This window comes from Columba livia, chromosome 3, assembly GCF_036013475.1.
Source record: "Columba livia isolate bColLiv1 breed racing homer chromosome 3, bColLiv1.pat.W.v2, whole genome shotgun sequence".
Classification (NCBI taxonomy): domain Eukaryota; kingdom Metazoa; phylum Chordata; class Aves; order Columbiformes; family Columbidae; genus Columba; species Columba livia.
The window spans coordinates 21,756,440-21,775,102 of record NC_088604.1 but is presented as its reverse complement, the minus strand read 5'-3'; the positions used below and the strand labels follow the sequence as shown (position 1 = coordinate 21,775,102).

The window sequence follows — 18,663 nt, the reverse complement described above, 5'->3', positions numbered from 1 at the left end:
GGTGCCATTACCGCCAGCACCACGGTCCGACCCTGCCTCAAAGTGCCTCGCGTTGCCCGGACGCACATTTTGTGGTCACCGCTGCGCGGGCAGCGCCACCCGCACGCTCCTCAGCACCGGCCGGCCCCTCTTCTGAGGGACCTGCGCGGGCCCTCGGCGGGGCCTTGTCCCCGAGGGCCCCCCCTGTGCCCGCAGGAAGCTGTGGGGGGCTCATCCGCGCCCGGGGGTGCCGACCCCCGTCCCCGGGTCCGGCGCTGTCAGAGAGCGGCCGGCGCCGCGCCGGTTGCCGTGGTGACGGGAAAGCACCCCCGGCCCCGCGCCCCCGCAAACATGGCAGCGGCGGAGCGGCGGCTGCGGGCCGCGGCTCCGGCGGGGAGAGGTGGCAGGTGAGGAGCGGCGCGGCGGGAGGTGTCGCCCCCGCCCCCTGCCCGCCTTGCCGCCGGGGGGCCCTCCCTCCCAGCCGGCTCCCCGCAGCCGCCAGGCGGGGCGGCGGGGCCGGGTCAGCGGCTCGGCGGACCAGGGCCGCCAGCAGGCCGGCGGGCGAGGCGGTGGCGGGGGGCGGGCTCCCGGCAGCGCCAGGCACCGCTCCTCCCTCCCGCTCCGGGAGCCCCCGGCGGGGTGACAGCCCCGCCGCGCCGAGCCGAGCCGAGCCGTGCCCAGCCGAGCCGCCCCGGCCGGGGCTGCGGAGGCAGCGCTCTCTCCCGCGTCGGCCCCATCGCTGCCGGGACGAAGAGAGGCGGGAGCCGCCACCCCCGCGCCCGCCATGTGGAAGCTCAACAAGAGCAGCAAAGTTCTGCTGGACGACTCGCCCGAGGAGGAGGAGACGCGTCCCCGCGGCCCGCCGCCCGCCGCCTGCGCCACCGCCGCCTTCGCGGCCCCCCAGGTAGGAGCCCGGAGCCCGGCGGGGGAGCCCCGCGGGGCCGGGGAGGGGTCGTGCGGCTCGGCCCCGCACGCTGCTCAGCTCCGGCGGCATGAGTAATCACTTTCCCCACCCCGAGACGTGCCGAAAACCTGGCTGTGGTCGGAGAAGGGGGTGTTTGCGCGGGGCGTGCAACTGTCACCCGTTTTTTTTGGGGGGTGCTGACTGGTCTGTCCTCCTCTCTTTTCTTCCAGCAGCCGGCCTCCGGCATTGCTGGGACTTGCTGTCCTTCATTCCAGTGGCTTCATACCGCAGGGTACTTTCTCTCCCAGCCCTAGGCAGGGGCATTGCAACCCATCTGTTAAGCACAATACATTAAACGGTGATTTGTAAGAACATGATCTTCATTTGCAGATGTGTGCGCGTTTGTGTAGAGCGCTGGCGTTTTGGCAGGATTGCTTTTTCTGTAGTTACAGTAATGGTAGTTGGCTATCTTGAAATAGCCGCAATCTTATTTGAAAGCTTTCATTGTTAAATGATAAGTTAAATACCAGCAGTGACCTCCTCAAAGTACCGGTCGCCTAACAAATACAACCTGAAAGGAAGGGTATCAGATGAGTATCAGGAGAAGCAACTAAAAGAATGTTTGTTGACTTGCTTTCCAAAACTTGATAACAATTAGGCACCAATCCAGCTCAGGAGCGTGGTACACTAGCCAGTATTGCTTTGTTGCTGAACTGATCTGTTGCCACAGAGTATCTTTAGATGTTGAATGCGAGGTTGCAGGAGACATGGGTATCTAAAGCAAGCAGTTGCCCAGGGCAGCAAACTGGTGAGGTTTGTATTCAAAAGAAGGTACAAAAACCCACCAAATTTCCCACCCTATGGCTGTCTTGCCTACCTTGCTGGAAGAGCTGGAGTGGATCTGGATAGCCTACTTTCTCAGGTGCTATGATGGACTGACAACATGTGTGGCTACTGCTGAAGAGCAGCTTCTCCCATTTGCAGCAGTTATTCCCTCCGTCTTCCAGTAGCTGAAATCACCAGTCTGCTTCCCAGTTCAGCCTTGCCTTGTCCTTTGCTCTGCACATGAACAAGAGAGCCCTGGCCCTTGCTACTTGTTTGACAGCAGCTGTGAAGATGCATATGGATGAACAGGATTTTCTCATTTTGGAGAGCCCATTCAGGGGACGTAGGGGGATTGTGGGTTGGAGAAGACCTGAAGTATCTCCCACAACGTCTCATACGACATCTAACCTCTCCCTCCTACAGTTCGTATCCTCAGGTGCTTGGAAACCTCCACTGTTTTCACTAAGCTGCTGGCATGTGCTATCCACAGCCCTCCTAGACTTGCTTACCTCCTGAAACCCTCCTTGAACACCAAAGCTCACCAAAAACTTCCAGTAAATCCCACTGACTATCCATTACTTGTCCTCTTTACTCCAGATGCTCTAAACCCCCACTGGGGCTCCTGACCTTTGCTTCCCAGTCAGAAGATGATACTTCAGACTTCCGTCCTGACAATTCTCCCATTATTTTATCCTCTACTTCAACAACAGAGGTCGTTTTTGTTTGTTTGTTTATTTGCTTTTTCGTGTCCTGATCATCTTTATTGTCCCAGGCTTCAATTTCGTTAGTGGCAGTCTCAAGTTATAAGGGTGATAACAATAATTTCTGGTGCAAATGGTTTGCCATTTTCATAAATTTTAAGAAAATCACTTTCCCGCTCCCACGGTGTCTATTACCAGTGGCAATGGAATAAAAGACATGTTTTTGGTATTGTAGGTGGTAGAGGAAAAATAAATTATTCTAAGGCACTAAATGAAATATTCTGGAAGATAAAGGATTCAAGGATTCAGAAAAGTTAGCAAGGCTGTAGTGTAGCTTGGCACAGAAACTGGAGTGAAGGCGATAAGCTATTAGTTGTTTTGCCTGTTAAAATCAAGAAGATTTGTCAATTGGTGAAAAAAATCCCCAACCCTCCACAAACATTTAATGTAGTTATTTGAGAGTTTATATACACTTTTAGGAATGGTAGACTATATGGAAAACTCTAACCTCCTGATTAACATTGCAGTTCTTGTGATCTACTGAAGGAAGCTTGTAGGTCAGCCATATGTACAGTATTTCTAAAACATGGCTTAGACAGGTGTCAAGGAGAAAGTGTGAGGTAACCAAATGCGCTTGCTCAGCTTGTTATGGCTGATCTGGTTCAAGGGCCTTGCTGGTAATCTGACATTTTTGATGTTTCATCAGAACCTGTTCTGTTCCTAATAATACGATCACAAAGGAGTGAAATCCAGTAATGTGTAGAGCAATTTGGCAATGACCTGCACTTCACTACTGCCGTGTCCTGACCTGCATCACCCCAGCCCCTGACTTTGGAGGACAGTAGCACCACCAGAGCTTGGAAGAGTTATGGAGGCAGTTCTCTTAGTACTCGAGCTGTGCATGAAAAGTCTTGTTCTTCCTCAGCCTCTGTTTAAGTTGTCATGGTACAGCCTGCTTAAGCTGTGAATGAAGGACTACCTCATAAAGATGAAGATAATCCAGGACTTCCCTAATTTTCTGTCTTGAGGGCCAAAATCTAGATAGTTTGTTTTGAGTGCTTTTTAATAAATTGAGAAAGTTCAGCACTAGATTTCATGGAGAAGTTTACTGTTAGATTTCATTTCCTCTATGTTCTTTTCTGAAATGTCATTTGGTAAAAAATGAACTGTAGTCATCACATTTTGACTTTGATTTTTGATATGTTGTTTTCCCCAATAACTCTCTTTTGTCTGTATTTTCATTTTTAATGCTTAAGAGGGAAGAAAAATCCTTAAGCTTCTACCATTCATGCTATAAATAATGCTGAAACTTCTTACTTCAAAGAAAAGAAATGGGTAGTCACATCTGTGTCATTAAAACAGGCCAGGTTGAAAGTGTTCCAGTGTAATGAAGTCTTGGTGCTATATGTTGTTTCTTCAAAGCTGAGAAAGAGTGAAGGAGTTCTCACCGTGCAACCTAATAATTAGGATATTGCAGTAGCAGACATCAACAAAGAATTAGGCTACTATAAGTTTTGAAAACAAACAAAAAACCAAAAAACCTTTGTTACTCTACGGAAATGTTTATCATCCTATTTAGATATGGAAGCCTGATCTGGGCTTACTCAAACAGACATTTGAACTTGTAGAAGTTTTTAGTTCTTAAATAGTAAGGCTTAGTTTGATCTAAAAAGAGAAGTTTTGACAGTTCTGGTTTTGTGGAATACAGAACAGTTTGATTTTGTTCCAATGGAGAACAAAAACAAATTTTAGGACATGAAAATTGCAATGGGAGGGAATTGTTGGCCTCTGGCCACTTCTTAGCAAAAGTTTCTGCATACATTCAAGTACTTTGAATTGTTAACATGTATTTAAAATAGTAAGGTGTTTCCTGAGATAAGAAAGACAAGTAAATTTTGAAACAGTACTTGTGTAAATAAATGTGTGAATTATTGTATTTTTTTTTATACCAGACAGTTTTAGACTGAATCTTAGAAGTTAATTTTAATTTGCGCATTGAAGCATAACTATTTTAAATTTATGCAGTGAAGAGGCTTTGTTGGCTAAAGTTACAATTAATACATTAAGGCAACTTAACACATGTAAATAGTATACATGTATAAAATGAAATTATTATGCTTTTTGTGTGTCTCTCAAAATATGCTAGAAATTTGCCCTGATGCATGCCAAACTTGCATTCAGTTTGTAACATAGTCATTATGTTTTGAACTGTAGTTATATTTTTGGAAAGGGAAAAATGCTGGGTTCTGACTTCTGGAAGGCAACTCTTCAGCAGCGTGCGAAGCTCTCCTTGATTCAAGCCTCTTATCATTAAGCAGTCCTCAGAGGCGTCAATGCTGTATCAATATCGCATGTAACTCTGATGTAAAATGGTGCTTGACTTTAAAACACATCTATATAGCTGAGGAGTGGATGGGTGTCAGATTGACCTATATTATCTGCTGCAACTTTACCTTTCATGTAAAAATATTTCAGATCCTTAGCCTTGATCTGTTCTCCCTGATTGGTTTTTTTGTTATGTTCAAAGAGAATATGTGCAAAAACATGTTTTATGGTGAATTTTGTTTAGACTTGCTTCCTAGATGTTTTAAAGTTGGCTACACAGAATTTTAGTTATCTATTTTAATAAAGATATTTAAGTCTCTGGTGAAATTTTAATACCAACTTTCATCTTGGAATGAGCTGAACTCAGACAGGCCCTGCAGGAATGGGTGGGAGCTGAGCAGCATTTCTTATGTTCTACTAATACATTGAATAAGGTTATTTTTTAATTAAAAAATAAAGCAGTCAATGTTAATCCAGCTAATGCCATTCCTTCGTGTTCTGGCCGTTCCAGTGTGTCTCAGGCTTTGCCTGCAGTACTCATACAATTCCTTCATACCTTCTCCTCTCTGCTAGCCTGCTTTTTTTGCTTTCATCAGAGTTATTCTTGTGACATTTCAGTGACATTTTCCTGGCTAAAATCCACCACCTGTATTCTGTCATCATTCTTGAACATTAGATGGTGAGACTGACAGTGAAGACTTTCCCGAGCCCTTCCTCAACCTTTCTTGCTTTTCCTCCCTCTTGTCACATCCGTCTTTCAGCAGCTTCTTGAGCAGGTCCCATTTCCTTCTCACAGTCTTCTTGGAGCTCTGCAGAGCTGATGGTGTCTTTGAGGGCTTTAGGCTTTCTTGTTTTTAATCCCTTGCATTTCTGAGCTGCTTCACTTTCTGATTTATACTGTCATCTTTACCCACTTAACCCGGATCGGATCTGCTTCTCCCCACTTAGCATCTCTCTGTTGGTTAACTCTGACTTAGAAGGCCCACAAAGCACATATTGTTTGGCTGGTCTACTACTATAGACATCAGTATCTATCTTTTTTTATTTATTTTTTTTTTCCAGTCAAGTTTATAAGCTGAAGGTTGTCAGTGGTTTTTATCTACTGTTCAAGAGAGAATCTGTGTCCAATACTTTACTGCTGTTTCCCCTATAAAGTCCAGGTCTGCTTTTTTTTTTTATATATATATATATATTTTTTTTTTTTTAAATTTATTGGTATTTTGCTTTCTGTCTAGACAGCTGAAATTCTTGTGCAGACCCTCACTTCCCATCCTGATGGTGATTACTTCCTCTGCAGCTTCTAATACCTATGTCTTATTTCCCCATCCTCTAGTCCCCGCAAATCCCATTGCTGATATTACTGTTGTTGCTTATGGCATAAACTTCAAGTCCTTCTCATCCTTTGGTTTCTGTTTTTTTCAGCTGCCTTCCCTTTGTTTCAGGACATTTACATTTAAATCTCTGTCTTTGCTTTCAAGGTTTTTCTTAGTGTAATATGTCCCCTTCCTCTTCCCTATTTGCCATTTTTATCACTTGTATCATACCTCGAGAGTTCTGCTTTACTGGCTGCAATCACCAGGGTTTGTCCACAGCCTTCTCCGCTTCCCCTTCAGCCTCATACAGGTTTATCCCTTTTCACTGATCCGCAAAACCATCTTCTCCTCCACATTATTGCTTGAGATCTGCTTTCCCTAACCTATTCATTCTATCTTTATGGGGTTTTGCAAGGTTTCCGGAGCCATAAGCTCCTAGCAGTGATGGATTTGCTACCATTAATATACAAATTAAAATATAGTGCTTTTTGAGAAATAATTCATAGTTTTAATCCATTTAATTATTTACTGGTAAAACGAGTTTATATTTTTTTAATGTAAACTGTTACAGAAACTATTTCCCAGATTGCATGAGGACATCCATAGCATAAGTAAAGCTATTAAAAGTTACTGAACATTTTATCAGGTAGACAATCTTTCATTTCTGTCATCATCAGAGGTACATTTCCAACAAGTTTTGCTGCTGCTTTTTTGTGAGGAGCTGCAGGACAGGTGTGTGTGATCACTGCAAGGGCTGATAAAAGCCGCGTGTCAAAAGGAAGCAGCGCATGTGCTGGTGAACACTGTAACCAAAAATACTGTGTTCAACCTGTTTTGCAGAAACTACACTATGAAAATATTGCCATTATTCATGCAAGAGCTTTTTCAAAGATATGTAAATTAATTGCAAATGCCATGACTGAATAAAAAATGTATGTCAGCTACTGTCTTTTGAATTAGCACCCATAGGTTTGTTTTCTAGACCAGAAAAAGCAAACATGAACTTCAAGTATGAAGATTTTCAGCCAGAAATTTCATGAAAATTGAAAACTTCACTGGAATATTTGAATTTTTGCAGCAATTGAAGTCAAATCCATTATTTGACTTTCTTTGTTTCAGCTTTGACAGTGATATTTTGATCTTAATACAGCTGTTTCCATTTCTTGAAGCATATTTGAAATATTATAAATTAGGCAAAACTAAATTCTTAATGAGCTGAGCTTTTAAAAAATATTTTAAGGTGTTTAATAACATTCTTCCAAAAATATTTCAGAGAGGCAAAGTCTGAGTAATATGTAGTATATCCACCTACTATGGAGATGCGCAATACCGTGAACAATTAATAGAATAACCTCATATATTGAGGTAAAAACAGAAAGCATAAGAATCTGGTGTTCTGATGTTTCTCTCTGTAACGCCAATAAAATGCAGAACTACAAAAGTATTCCTATGTAAATACTTACATTCTGAAATTAATCTTCTTCAGCAAGTTTGACCATTTATATCAATTGACAGTAGGAATATGGAAATAATTTAGATATTCTATTTTAAAATATAAAGGAATGTAAAGCAATAACTGAAGTGGCTGAATGAAACAGAGCTTGTGAAAATGCTAAACAAGTTTTTGACAGCTGTGCATGATAAAGGAAAGAGCATCATCCTAATTTTGGTTCATTCAGTATTAATAATAATTTGAAAGGTGAAAATGTAGGAAAACTCTTTTTCATCTTCCAGTCAGTCTGGTGAATAATAAGTGGTTACAAAAGATGGGGCCTGGAAGATGGAAGCGTTTTTAAATGCATTGGATGGGTTGGCTGCTGTATCTGAAACAGTCACCTGGATTTGTTAAAGTCAGTGGAGTGAAATAAGTTCTTTCAGAGATGGTCTGATGAGTTATGTTTTAGAAGCATGTTTCAAGATTAGTGTTGTCTACTAAATATATCTCAAGATGAAAGTATAATTCTTTAACATACTTATATATTTACATTTTCCTTTTCTTTATGGACAAAGTATTTTCAGTTTTGCCAAAGATTGGCAGAGGAAACTTTCATTATAGGAGTCACTGTCAGTGTTTAATTGCAGTGGATTTAAAATGGTTTATTGTCATAATGTAGAAGTTTTTCTAAGTGTAGTGAGCAATCTGGAGTGGAAAAGTATTTTTTACAGAAGAGAAAAATTAGTTTAAAATACTGAATTACTCTTGAGAATGAATAGATTTCAGAAATAGTATGGTTAATCATTTTCATTGGTGATATTAATAGGAAAATTTCAATTTGTGCCACCTGCCCACGTGGCCAGTTTGGTTCACTCTCTTGCTTTAGGGACATGCAAATAGAAGGTTGACACCTAGCAGAAGATGAAATATGGACAAGACTGATGAAATGCTCTTGATCCCAGTCTAGGCTCCCTCTGCCAGAAAGGCACGGAGGCAAGTCAGGGTTCAGCATGGGAGTTCTGTCTGCTGAACACACAGCCCCATGTCTCAGGAGAAAGCTGGGAATGACCGAGTAATGCATCACTTTATTTGTTAAAATTGCAAACCTTGTCTTTCCTTAAAGGGCATGTTCAGCTTTGTGTGAGTTTTTGGGTACAGTTCAGCTTTACTTTTCAGCTATGTTAGAAGAATATGTTGAAAGCAGTATAGTTGTTTGAGTGCTTGTTTACATTTGATCCTGTTGCCTCTATTTCATGATTCAGAGGGCATATACCCACACACTGAATTTTTCCAGGTGCATATTATGTGCGCAAAGGTGTATGTTCTGGATGTATATTATAGGTGCAGCAAAGAAAATGAGGCTCAGTGCCACTGATCTTCCACTGATAACTTTCATCTTACCCATGCTTGAGTGCATTTTGCATTGTTTTTGATTCAGTTCTAACATAAGGTAAGCAGAGTGACTTGCATTAATAATCTGCTTTAGTCTTGTTTGTTTCATTTGATGCTATGGCACCAAAGGATCCAGCTCGAACCCAAGGAAGGGGTTTCTTTTGCCAGCTGTATTTTAAGATGGTGATCTGGCAGTGTGACCTCTTCCAAGTATGTGCTGTCTCTGGTCAGGCTGTGTATACATAGTTGTTCAACTGTTTGGTTTGTAATCAGTGTTTTGGGAATCTTTCCAACTTCAGAGGTCAACCTTCAGGTTTGTGATTTCCTGAGTGATTTTTTTAAACACTTTTTAACCTTCCACTCTACTATCACTAAATTATTTAGCAGAGCTTGTAGAATATTGGGAATTTTGTTAAATTCTACCCTGGAGTGTATCTCTTGAGGTGGTGTTTGTTTTGTTTTTTTTTTTCCCACTTAAATTATACGTTTGTGCTTCATAATCTAATTTGCACTTACAGGCATGATAACCTAGACTTTAAATTACTCTTAGTCCTTGATGAGATGTGTTGATAGGCAGAGGGGATGTAGCAGGTCAGCAGAAGGGCAAGAATTTGCACCAAAAGGAGCTACTATTTTAATAACAGCTTGTTTACTTTTATGTGTGCTCAGCTTTGACAGCTTGTGTGCGTATGATAGGAAGGTCTCACAACTGGGTAGAGAAAATCGATAATATACCATTTTATGTATTAGAGCAAAAGAAGGGCATGCAGGGTGAGATGATGCTATTATTTGTCTTAACTCTTTGATGTCCAGCGTTTCTCATCTTGGCCTGAATTATGGAAGTGAATGATCTAAAGAGACTAATTAATTACTTTACCACAAAGGAAGCTGAGGGAAGTAGATTACAGTTTTGATCTCTGTACAAAAAGGTTTGTGTGCTAGTTGAATTAATCCCTTGAGTACCTTATGGCTTGCAATATGTCCAACAAAAGGGCACTTGTTTCCTTATGAAAACACACTGCACATACCAGCCTTTCCCTGCCAGAACTGGAAGGCTACTCAAGTTGCTGATCAGTGTTTCCCACTAGCGTTAGCATTTAGTCACCTATTAGTTACTAAATACTGTCATGTGGGCTGCGTTTTTATTTTAAATTAAAGTAAAAATGGAATTGTTGTAATTGCAAACCACCTAGATTAAAATACACTGAAATAATTTGTGTTGTGTCAGTATGTGTTATGCCGCATGATAACAAAAGCTCATCTTCACTCTTTACATATCACAGTATCACAGTATGTTTGGGATTGAAAGGGACCTCAAAAGATCATCTAGTCCAATCCCCCTGCTGGAGCAGGAACGCCTAGGTGAGGTCGCACAGGAACATGTCCAGGCGGGTTTTGGATGTCTCCAGAGAAGGAGACTCCACAACCTCCCTGGGCAGCCGGTTCCAGTGTCTGTCACCCTCACTGAGAAGAAGTTTTTTCTCAAATTTAAGCGGAACCTCTTGTGTTCCAGCTTGATCCCATTACCCCTTGTCCTATCATTGTTGGCCACCGAGAAGAGCCTGGCTCCATCCTCATGGCACTCACCCTTTATATATTTATAAATATATATATATATTTATATATAGCTGTACAGTAGATTGTCCCCTAAAGAAAATTTGAAAAAAAATGTCAAATTTTAGGCTCCCTGATCTCTGAATGGTAACAAAGTAGAGAATATCAGAAGAGTGTGTGCTAATGTGTACCACCAAAAACCACAACTTATTCTGTGAGCAACACGTGAGGACAGGTTGTATATGACTCCTCATCTTTTCTCCTCAGCTCTCCCCAGTGGTGTCTCTGGTCCCCTGCCTCCCTCTGGCTCCTCTTTCCCTCTGTCGATGTTTTTAAATACCCGACCCACCCCTTCTCCGCAGTGCGCAGGTCCCTCCCACACTGTGGCCTGGGTGCCTCTGGACCCCACACAGGCTCCTCCTGCGCTCTCTCCCTGCCGTGGGGCATCACTCAGCTGCTCTCTGCTTTCCCCGCAGTGGATTTTCCACAAAAAGTTTCAAAATCTATTGTCTTTGAGACTGCTGAATTCAAACCTACTGGCCAGTTTCGATCAAGACTTGCTGTGAGCACATGGGATGTACGGATGGACATCACAAGCACACCACAGTTGTCTGAGTCTCCTTTTAGGCATTGTATCTTAAAAGGATACTATGGATACTTAGAATTATAGAATCATTTAGATTGGAAAAGACTCTTAAGATCATTGAGTCCAACTGTTAACCTGTAACTGTAACTGCCAAGTCCACCACTAAACCATGTCCCTAAGCACCACATCTGTATGTCTTTTAAATACCTCCAGGGACAGTGACTCAAGCACATCCCTGGGCAGCCTGCTCCAGTGACTGACAACCCTTTCAGTGAAGAAATTTTTCCTAATATCCAATCTAAACCTCCCTTGGCACAACTTGAGGCTTTTCTTCTTATCTCTTGTTACTTGGGAGAACAGACTGACACCTACCTCGCTGCAACCTCCTTTCAGGTAGCTGCAAAGAGTCATAAGGTCTTCCACTCCAAATAAAAAAGTATTATTTTAGGTACTGGATTCTCACCAGTTGCTTTCTTGAGGGTTTCATATATTTTTAATCTTTGTATTTCATATCTTTTAACTTTCTGTTGTCGTCTTACCATAAGCCTCAGCTGCGTGAGCGTAGTTACTCCAAACTGCTCTCTCATTCTTTGTGAGGCAGCACATTGTATGTCCACAGAAACACAGTCCTAGTTGTCACACTTTTAAATAAGCAAATAAATACCACTTTTTGTCTACTATTTAGTGTGAATTACATCTCTTATAAACAAGGGTGTTCACATTTTATTATGCTGACTCCCTAGCCGCATAAGGTGCTCATTGCATCTCTCAGTTTTCCTCTAAAAGCTCACGCTGTGACAGCTGCTTTGCGCTCTTGCTTCCTTGCGCTCTGCCTTGCTAGCGGCTGGACGCCTTCACACTGCCATCTTTGCTCTGTAGTAGAGCATGAAGTCTGTTTATGCACTTTCATGTTTATATTATCCTTCTTAAGATATTTGGAGAGGTGGAAGAATTAAAATGTGAGATGTTATTTCTTTGGAAGATACTAACAGTGTCTTGTTTGTTCTGGAGACAGTGTTGTTGGTTGTTGAAACTGGTAGCTCTGCCAGCTCTGGATGTCTGAGATAGGTTATCCTCTTACCATACATCCCCTTGAGATTTTTACAGTTCTTTTGTTTTGTTTGTGTTTTTTTTTTTTTTAATTTTTGGTAAAAATGTGGACAAATCAGATGAAGTATTCTCCAGCTCTTACCCTGTGTCCGATCAGAGATGCCATCATGTTAAGTCTAAGGCTTTGCAACCTCATCCGAAAGTTTGGGAGCTGAGTGTTGAGAAGAAAGAAGGAAAATTCTGAAATGTTATGTGTGTGGCATTTCAGCTTAAAACACTGCCGATGATTCTCTTAAAAGGAAAGGAAAAAACAAAAAAGGGAAAAACTAATTGAATTTCATTTTAGAGTACTATACAAATCTTAACTTTGCCATTTTTGGCTATCCATCTACAATAATATTCTCCTGTATGAAAGACAGCTGACTGAAATCCAGAAGTTAAATAATTTGTTAAGATCCACAGGAAGTAATATTCTCATTATGGATCATAATAGGAGTTCCCGACTTTGTGTTCTGCTGCAACAATTAAAACTGTCTATGTACAATTCACTCTACTTCAACACACTGTTATTGTGGCACTGTAGTGTGGTGGTCTTTGTACTGATTCTAAAAATGCTCCTAACTCCATGCTTGTCCCTTGTATAATGCAAAGTATCGCCTATAAAGTAAATGGAAATGTTAGTAGGCAAATAATTTTAAAAATGTATTTATAAAAATAAGTGTAACAAAAACAGATGCATAGGATTTGAAGCTGGTCTCTCAAAATGAAGCTGATACTTCTGGGCCCCCACATGACTGGAAATACCTAATGCTTCTCATGCTGGCTTTCTCACCTCTTTCTGATGCTGTTAGCAAAGTGAAGGTGGTGCTTGGTAATGTGTAGGAGCTGAGATACCGTGTGTTTTGGGAGTCTTGGGATATGTGCATGTGCAGTTACCTTAAATGGAAAATTAAGCTTATGGAGCAAAGAGCATAACAACTCCTTTGCATTTACTTTAGTTAAAAAGGAAAGAGTTGATACCTTTGATTTTTAAACAGTAAGTGGCTGACATAAGCAAAAAGGGACCAAAGTAAACACAGGGGATTCTGTGAAACAGCCACTTCAAATATAATTTCCACAAACGGTTCTGTTGTAATTTTATTTTTTCTTGGAATTGGAGTTGGATAATTTCAGTTATAGGTAGCTGTTCTTGTTTTGTACTTGGAGACTGTTTGTATTTGGAGTTATGTGTAGAGGAAGAAAAAGTGCCATTTTTTCTCATTAAAACACAGACTGTGTATGCTATGCCCCACTTTCTGTATCTTCTAAAGTACTCCTGACACTGATCTTGCCCTGTCTTGAAGAGAATGTTGATAGTAACAAGAGGACCTGAGCATGCTAAGGTACGAGCTTAATTCAGAGATGGACCGAAGTGCTACCCTAATGAACTGCCTTCGCTAGTGTTGTCAGTACTCTGGTTTTCTTCCAAAATCTACTGTTATGAATGGAGAGGAAAGGAATGTAGGCAAAAGTCTGTCTTTGAGTTCAGCAAATCCATAAGCCTCAATGGGATGCACCCATGAGTGCTGAGGGAACTGGCAGATGTTATTGCTAAGCTGCTCTCCATCATATTCGGAAGGTCATGGAGAACAGGAGAGGTGTCTGAGGACTGGAGGAAAGCCAGTGTCACTCCAGTCTTCAAAAAGGGCAAGAAGGATGACCCAGGAAACTACAGGTCAGTCAGCCTGTAGTGGAGACTCCAGTCACCTCCATCCCTGGAAAGGTGATGGAGCAGCTCATTCTGGATGTCATCTCTAAGCATGTGGAGGAAAAGAAGGTTATCAGGAGTAGTCAGCATGGGTTCACCAAAGGCAAATAATGTTTGACCAACCTGTTAGCCGCCTATGGTGGTCCGACAACTGGCTGGGTAGATGAGGGGAGAGCAGTGGACGTCGTCTGTCTTGACTTCAGCAAGGATTTTGGCATTGTCTCCCATAACATCCTCATAGGCAAGCTCAAGAAGTGCGGGTGGGATGATGCACGGTGAGATGCATTGAGAACTGGCTGGACGGCAGAGCTCAGAGGGTTGTGATCAACGGTGCAGAATCTGGTTGGAGACCTGTAGTTAGTGGGGTTCCCCAGGGGTCAGTACTGGGTGCAGTCCTGTTCAACCTGTTCATCAATGACCTGGATGAAGAGACTGAGTGCACCCTCAGCAAGTTTGCTGATGATACCAAACTGGGAGGAAGGGCTGACATGCCAGAAGGCTGTGCTGCCATTCAGTGAGACCTGGACAGGCTGGGGGACTGGGCAGAGAAGAACCCGATGAAGTTTAACAAAGGGTCCTGCACTGAGGGGAGGGTGGCTCTCTGACCACAAGAGATTAAGGACTTTATCTCATACCTCTTTCAGAAAAGAAAAATAGGCATAAAAGTTATTTTTTTTACTTTGATATGTGTCCAAGAATTTTTTTTTAATGTTCTTAAAATACATTAGTAGAAGATGAAAGAACTGGAAGTTGTTATGATATGCTAGAGTTTATTTTGAAATTCCATAGGTACAGAGAAAAGCATTTAAAAATAGTTTAATTAGTGCAATAGAATACTTTACATTAATATGTATAAGCTGAACATCTGCCTCTGTTACTTCTTTTTGTTCTACTTCAGATACAGAATGATTTTGACTGAAAACAGAATTCAGATTGTACTATATCTTTTTCTACTTTTTAGAAGAAATGTATTCCTTTTTATGGAAAATACCAACTACTGTTTATTTTATGCCAGATGATGAATGTTTAGGAAAAGAACCGTAAAATTAATTTCTTTATATTGAAGCTTTTTTGCCCCTTACTTAGTCTTTCAGGAAGGCTTGCTAAGTGTGTGTTTTGACTTCAAAAAGTATTCAGGCAAACCACTGAGCTACAGTATCTGTGTGTTTTAAGGTAAAACACCCTTGTCTTAAAAATATATTCACAAAAAACCACCTTGTCTTTCTCCTTTCTTTACGGTTGTTTCTGAAAGCACTTTTGTATTTTATTTGGTTGTTCTGTCATTTTAGAAGCTGTCAGTACAGTGATATTCCAGAAGTTCCAAAATCTTTAATATGTTAATAAAAGGCTGATTAATTAGATGTGTGGTCTTCTCAGTATGCACGTGTCATAGGTAAAAGAGTCTCTGTTTTGAAGTAGTACGGTGAAGAAGAATGAAGTTTTTGATGAAAAGGGCAGTGGATGAAGGGTATGTCTGCCCTTTTGGGAGATGGTCCTAATGGTCTCTTAAAGCTTGAGTTTTAGAACAGTCCTGATGCCCATTCACAGAGGAAAGCCTTTGACCTAGGCTTGGAGGTGCAAAAGTGGGAGCTGGAGATTTAGGCTGGAAAATGATCTTAGTTTCTGCTCATGCAGGAACCTGTCCACTTAGCAGTGAGGACAGGCTAACTGCAAAGCTCAGTTTTTCTAGTTCCCTCTTCACAGCTCTCCTGAAAGGCAAGTATAGCTGGATAAAAAGCCTCGCGACATCTGAGTGAGGAACTGTGAACCCTCTAGTGGTGCTCTGCAAAAGGCCGGAATGTGGAACCCGTGTTTGTGCTGCGCTTGGCCCTTGGGCCCTGCAGAGCTCATCCTGGGGGTCTGGCCTCGTGCTGGGCTTCTGAGTTAAAAGTACAGCAGAGGCTTCATCTGCAGTTATTAGGCCAGTTTTGAAATGAGACACAGAGTTTTGAAAACCAAAAGAATCATTTTAATAACAGAATTGGAGATGTTGGGACGTTCTGGTAGAGATAAACGCTGTTGTTTCAGCTCATGTGTGCCACAGAATAACTGTTGGTCTGCACACCAGCAGCTGGATGAGTTGAAAAATCCTACCCCCCCAAACACTTTGATATTTGTCTGGAAGACAAATTGGGGGGTTGTGTTTGTTTGGTTTTTTTTTCTTTCTGTTATTTGAGTTCTTGCATGTTATGAATAGGTTTCCTATAGTGTGGGAACTATGCCTCTTTAATTAAAGCTGATTGCCTTTATTTTAAATAAAAAACCACTTAGTTGTAACTTTATTGAACTGTAAGGTACTTACATAGAAAATTTCATGTCTAGCTTTTTATTTTGGGCTCTTTTTTCATGGGAGGAGGGAGAGAAGCTGTGGAACAAACAATTGTTTCTTCTCAGTCAAGGTTGAAAGGAAAACCCGTCCTTTTAGTTTACATTTATAAAAAAATCCTGCAAGTGTTCTGTGGAGTGCCTCTGCTTTGCTGGAGGGTTTTTATTGCCAGTTGTCAATCCTCTGTGAAAGTGCTTGTAAAGATCTGCTAAAACTTGGCTAAAATATACATTTCTGGAAATCTCATTTCATACATGCTGAGCAGTGACTTTTTAGGGATTAGCTGCTTAACCACACAGAGGCACTGAACATGCTGATTCTCACTGCAGGTATACAGCAAGAATCCCCTGCAATTGCTCTTTTTGGTTGCTAAGACTCTTGTCATGTGGCTTCTTGTAGCCGTCAGAGAGTCACTTCTGTGCTCCAAAGCCCTGCTGGCCAGGCAGGCGGGGAGTACAAAAGCCTAACCAGAATATATTGACAGTGCTGGTACCACTCATAAAGCAGTGCCATTTTAGAGCCAGAGTAATACTTGAACGTACTCAAATTTCTTGCTTTGAGATGAAAACTGTTTGTCTTGTACCCTTAACACAGGTGTGGCAAATCCTTGCTGTTATTCTTTGACTTCATTGAATTCTGTGCTTCTTTTTCCTCAGGTAATGAGGTGTTTGTGTATATTAACCACATGCATCTGATGGGTGGATTTAACTGTTTTCAGTTAAATTTACACAGTCTTCCTCTTTAGTATATGTTCATCTATATCTACATACTTTTTTGTGCAATGTACTTTTAAAATTTGCTTTTAAGCAAATCTACTTCTTTAGTTTATACCAAACTGTTACTATTTCTGGTTTGCTGCCTTTTAGCTTAATTTTTCATTAACCTTCTTGCCCTCTAGTAGAGTTCTAATGATGAACTGTGTAGCTTTTGGCAGTAAAATTAACTGAAAATTCTTCTTAGAGATGCTTTGCTGTTTCCCAGTAGACTCTTGATTGTTCATTTATAACTCTTTGCCTGCTTACCTAGTGTAGGAAACTGAGTTGCGTGAATGAACAGAATTTGTTGATGTGGTGAAAAATGGTATACCTAAATTTACTTTTGGTAATAATACCACTCAGTTTTGTAGGAGACTTCCAATTAAGAGGAGCTGTCCCTTTCTGGAGCATTTTATGAAATTAACTGCCAGTAGACATTAGTTCCCCATTTTATCTAAAGAAAGCAAAATTGTAGTCAACATACATATACAATTTATGTACAGTTGATGCATGGGAATCAATACAGGTAACAAAGCAGAAAACTTACCATAAAGGTTGAGTTTACAGAGTGAAGCTTAGGGGGTGAGTTTGGGAAGCCATACGATATGCACAAAGCTGTATGTATGGAAGACAGTGCATAGATGGCTGCAACTTCCAGAGGGTGCTTGTGCTGATACAGTAGTTTTTGCTACAGAAGATGTGCTGTTGCCCCTAGTGTCCGCATGCTTTGGTGACTGTGACATCTTTTAATGAGCTGATTCTTACGACAAACCCAAAAGAATGCAAAAAAATGAGTTAGTTAGATTTCTTCTGGCTTAATCATAGAATTGCTTTGCTTGGAAAATACCTTTAAGATCATCAAGTCCAACTATTAACCTAGCACTGCCAAGTCCACCTCTAAACCATGTCCCTAAGAACCTCATCTTCGCACCTTTTAAGCACCTCCAGGGACTCAGTGACTTCCCTGGGCAGCCTGTTCCAATGCCTGACAACCCTTTCCATGAAGACATTTTTTCCTAATATCCAATATGAACCTTCCCTGGCGCAACTTGAGGCCATTTTGTCTTGTCCTTTCACTTGTTACCTGGGAAAAGAGACCAACACCAACCTCGCCACAACCTCCTTTCAGGTAGTTGTAGACAGTGATCAGGTCTCCCCTCAGCCTCCTTTTCTCCAGGCTAAACAGCCCCAGCTCCCTCAGCTGCTTCTCATAGGACTTGTGCTCCAGACCCTTCACTGGCTTCATTGCCCTTCTTTGGTTTGAACTGTTTTTCCACAGCATCCCACAGATACAAAACCGCAGTGTTTGGAAGGCAGCAGAAATGTGAGCAGGCAATGGACTGGGTTGACCCTTTTCAGCAGCAGTGTCTGGTAAACCAGATCTGCCCCCTTGTGTGAATTCTCTCCGGGAATCTGTCTGACAGATGGGCACCGGCACTGAGGCGTTGGCAAAGCAGAGGGGAGCGAGGGGGGAAACATCAGACAGTTTGACTAGGGATACAGACTGCATCCTTTACATGGTGTTCTAGAAGTGACTACTTGTACTCCCAGTTTCAGAAAACACACTAATTAAATGGCAGCTTTCTCATGGCGGAGAAAGTACTTTACAAGCTGCAATTTCCTCTGCTGAAGGGCAAGAGTCTGTGCTCTGGGCTTGAGCTCTTTAGATGCCTATTGGGACACATGATGATGATGGTTTTTCAGTGGTCTACCAGTCGATGGGTTCATACGTTGTCTGTAATTTCTGTTTTACTGATCCTTTTGGGTGACA

General features: G+C 41.8%; 1 protein-coding gene across 1 annotated transcript in view; it reads left to right on the top strand.

Moving 5' to 3' along the window:
* The first annotated feature begins 576 nt into the window (after positions 1-576).
* Positions 577-18,663, top strand: part of TDRP (testis development related protein) — a 29,216-nt gene continuing 11,129 nt past the window's right edge. The window contains exon 1 of the mRNA XM_065056015.1: positions 577-883. Coding sequence (XP_064912087.1) covers positions 764-883 — 120 coding nt within the window. The 5' untranslated portion in view covers positions 577-763. The remainder of the gene's footprint in view (positions 884-18,663) is intronic.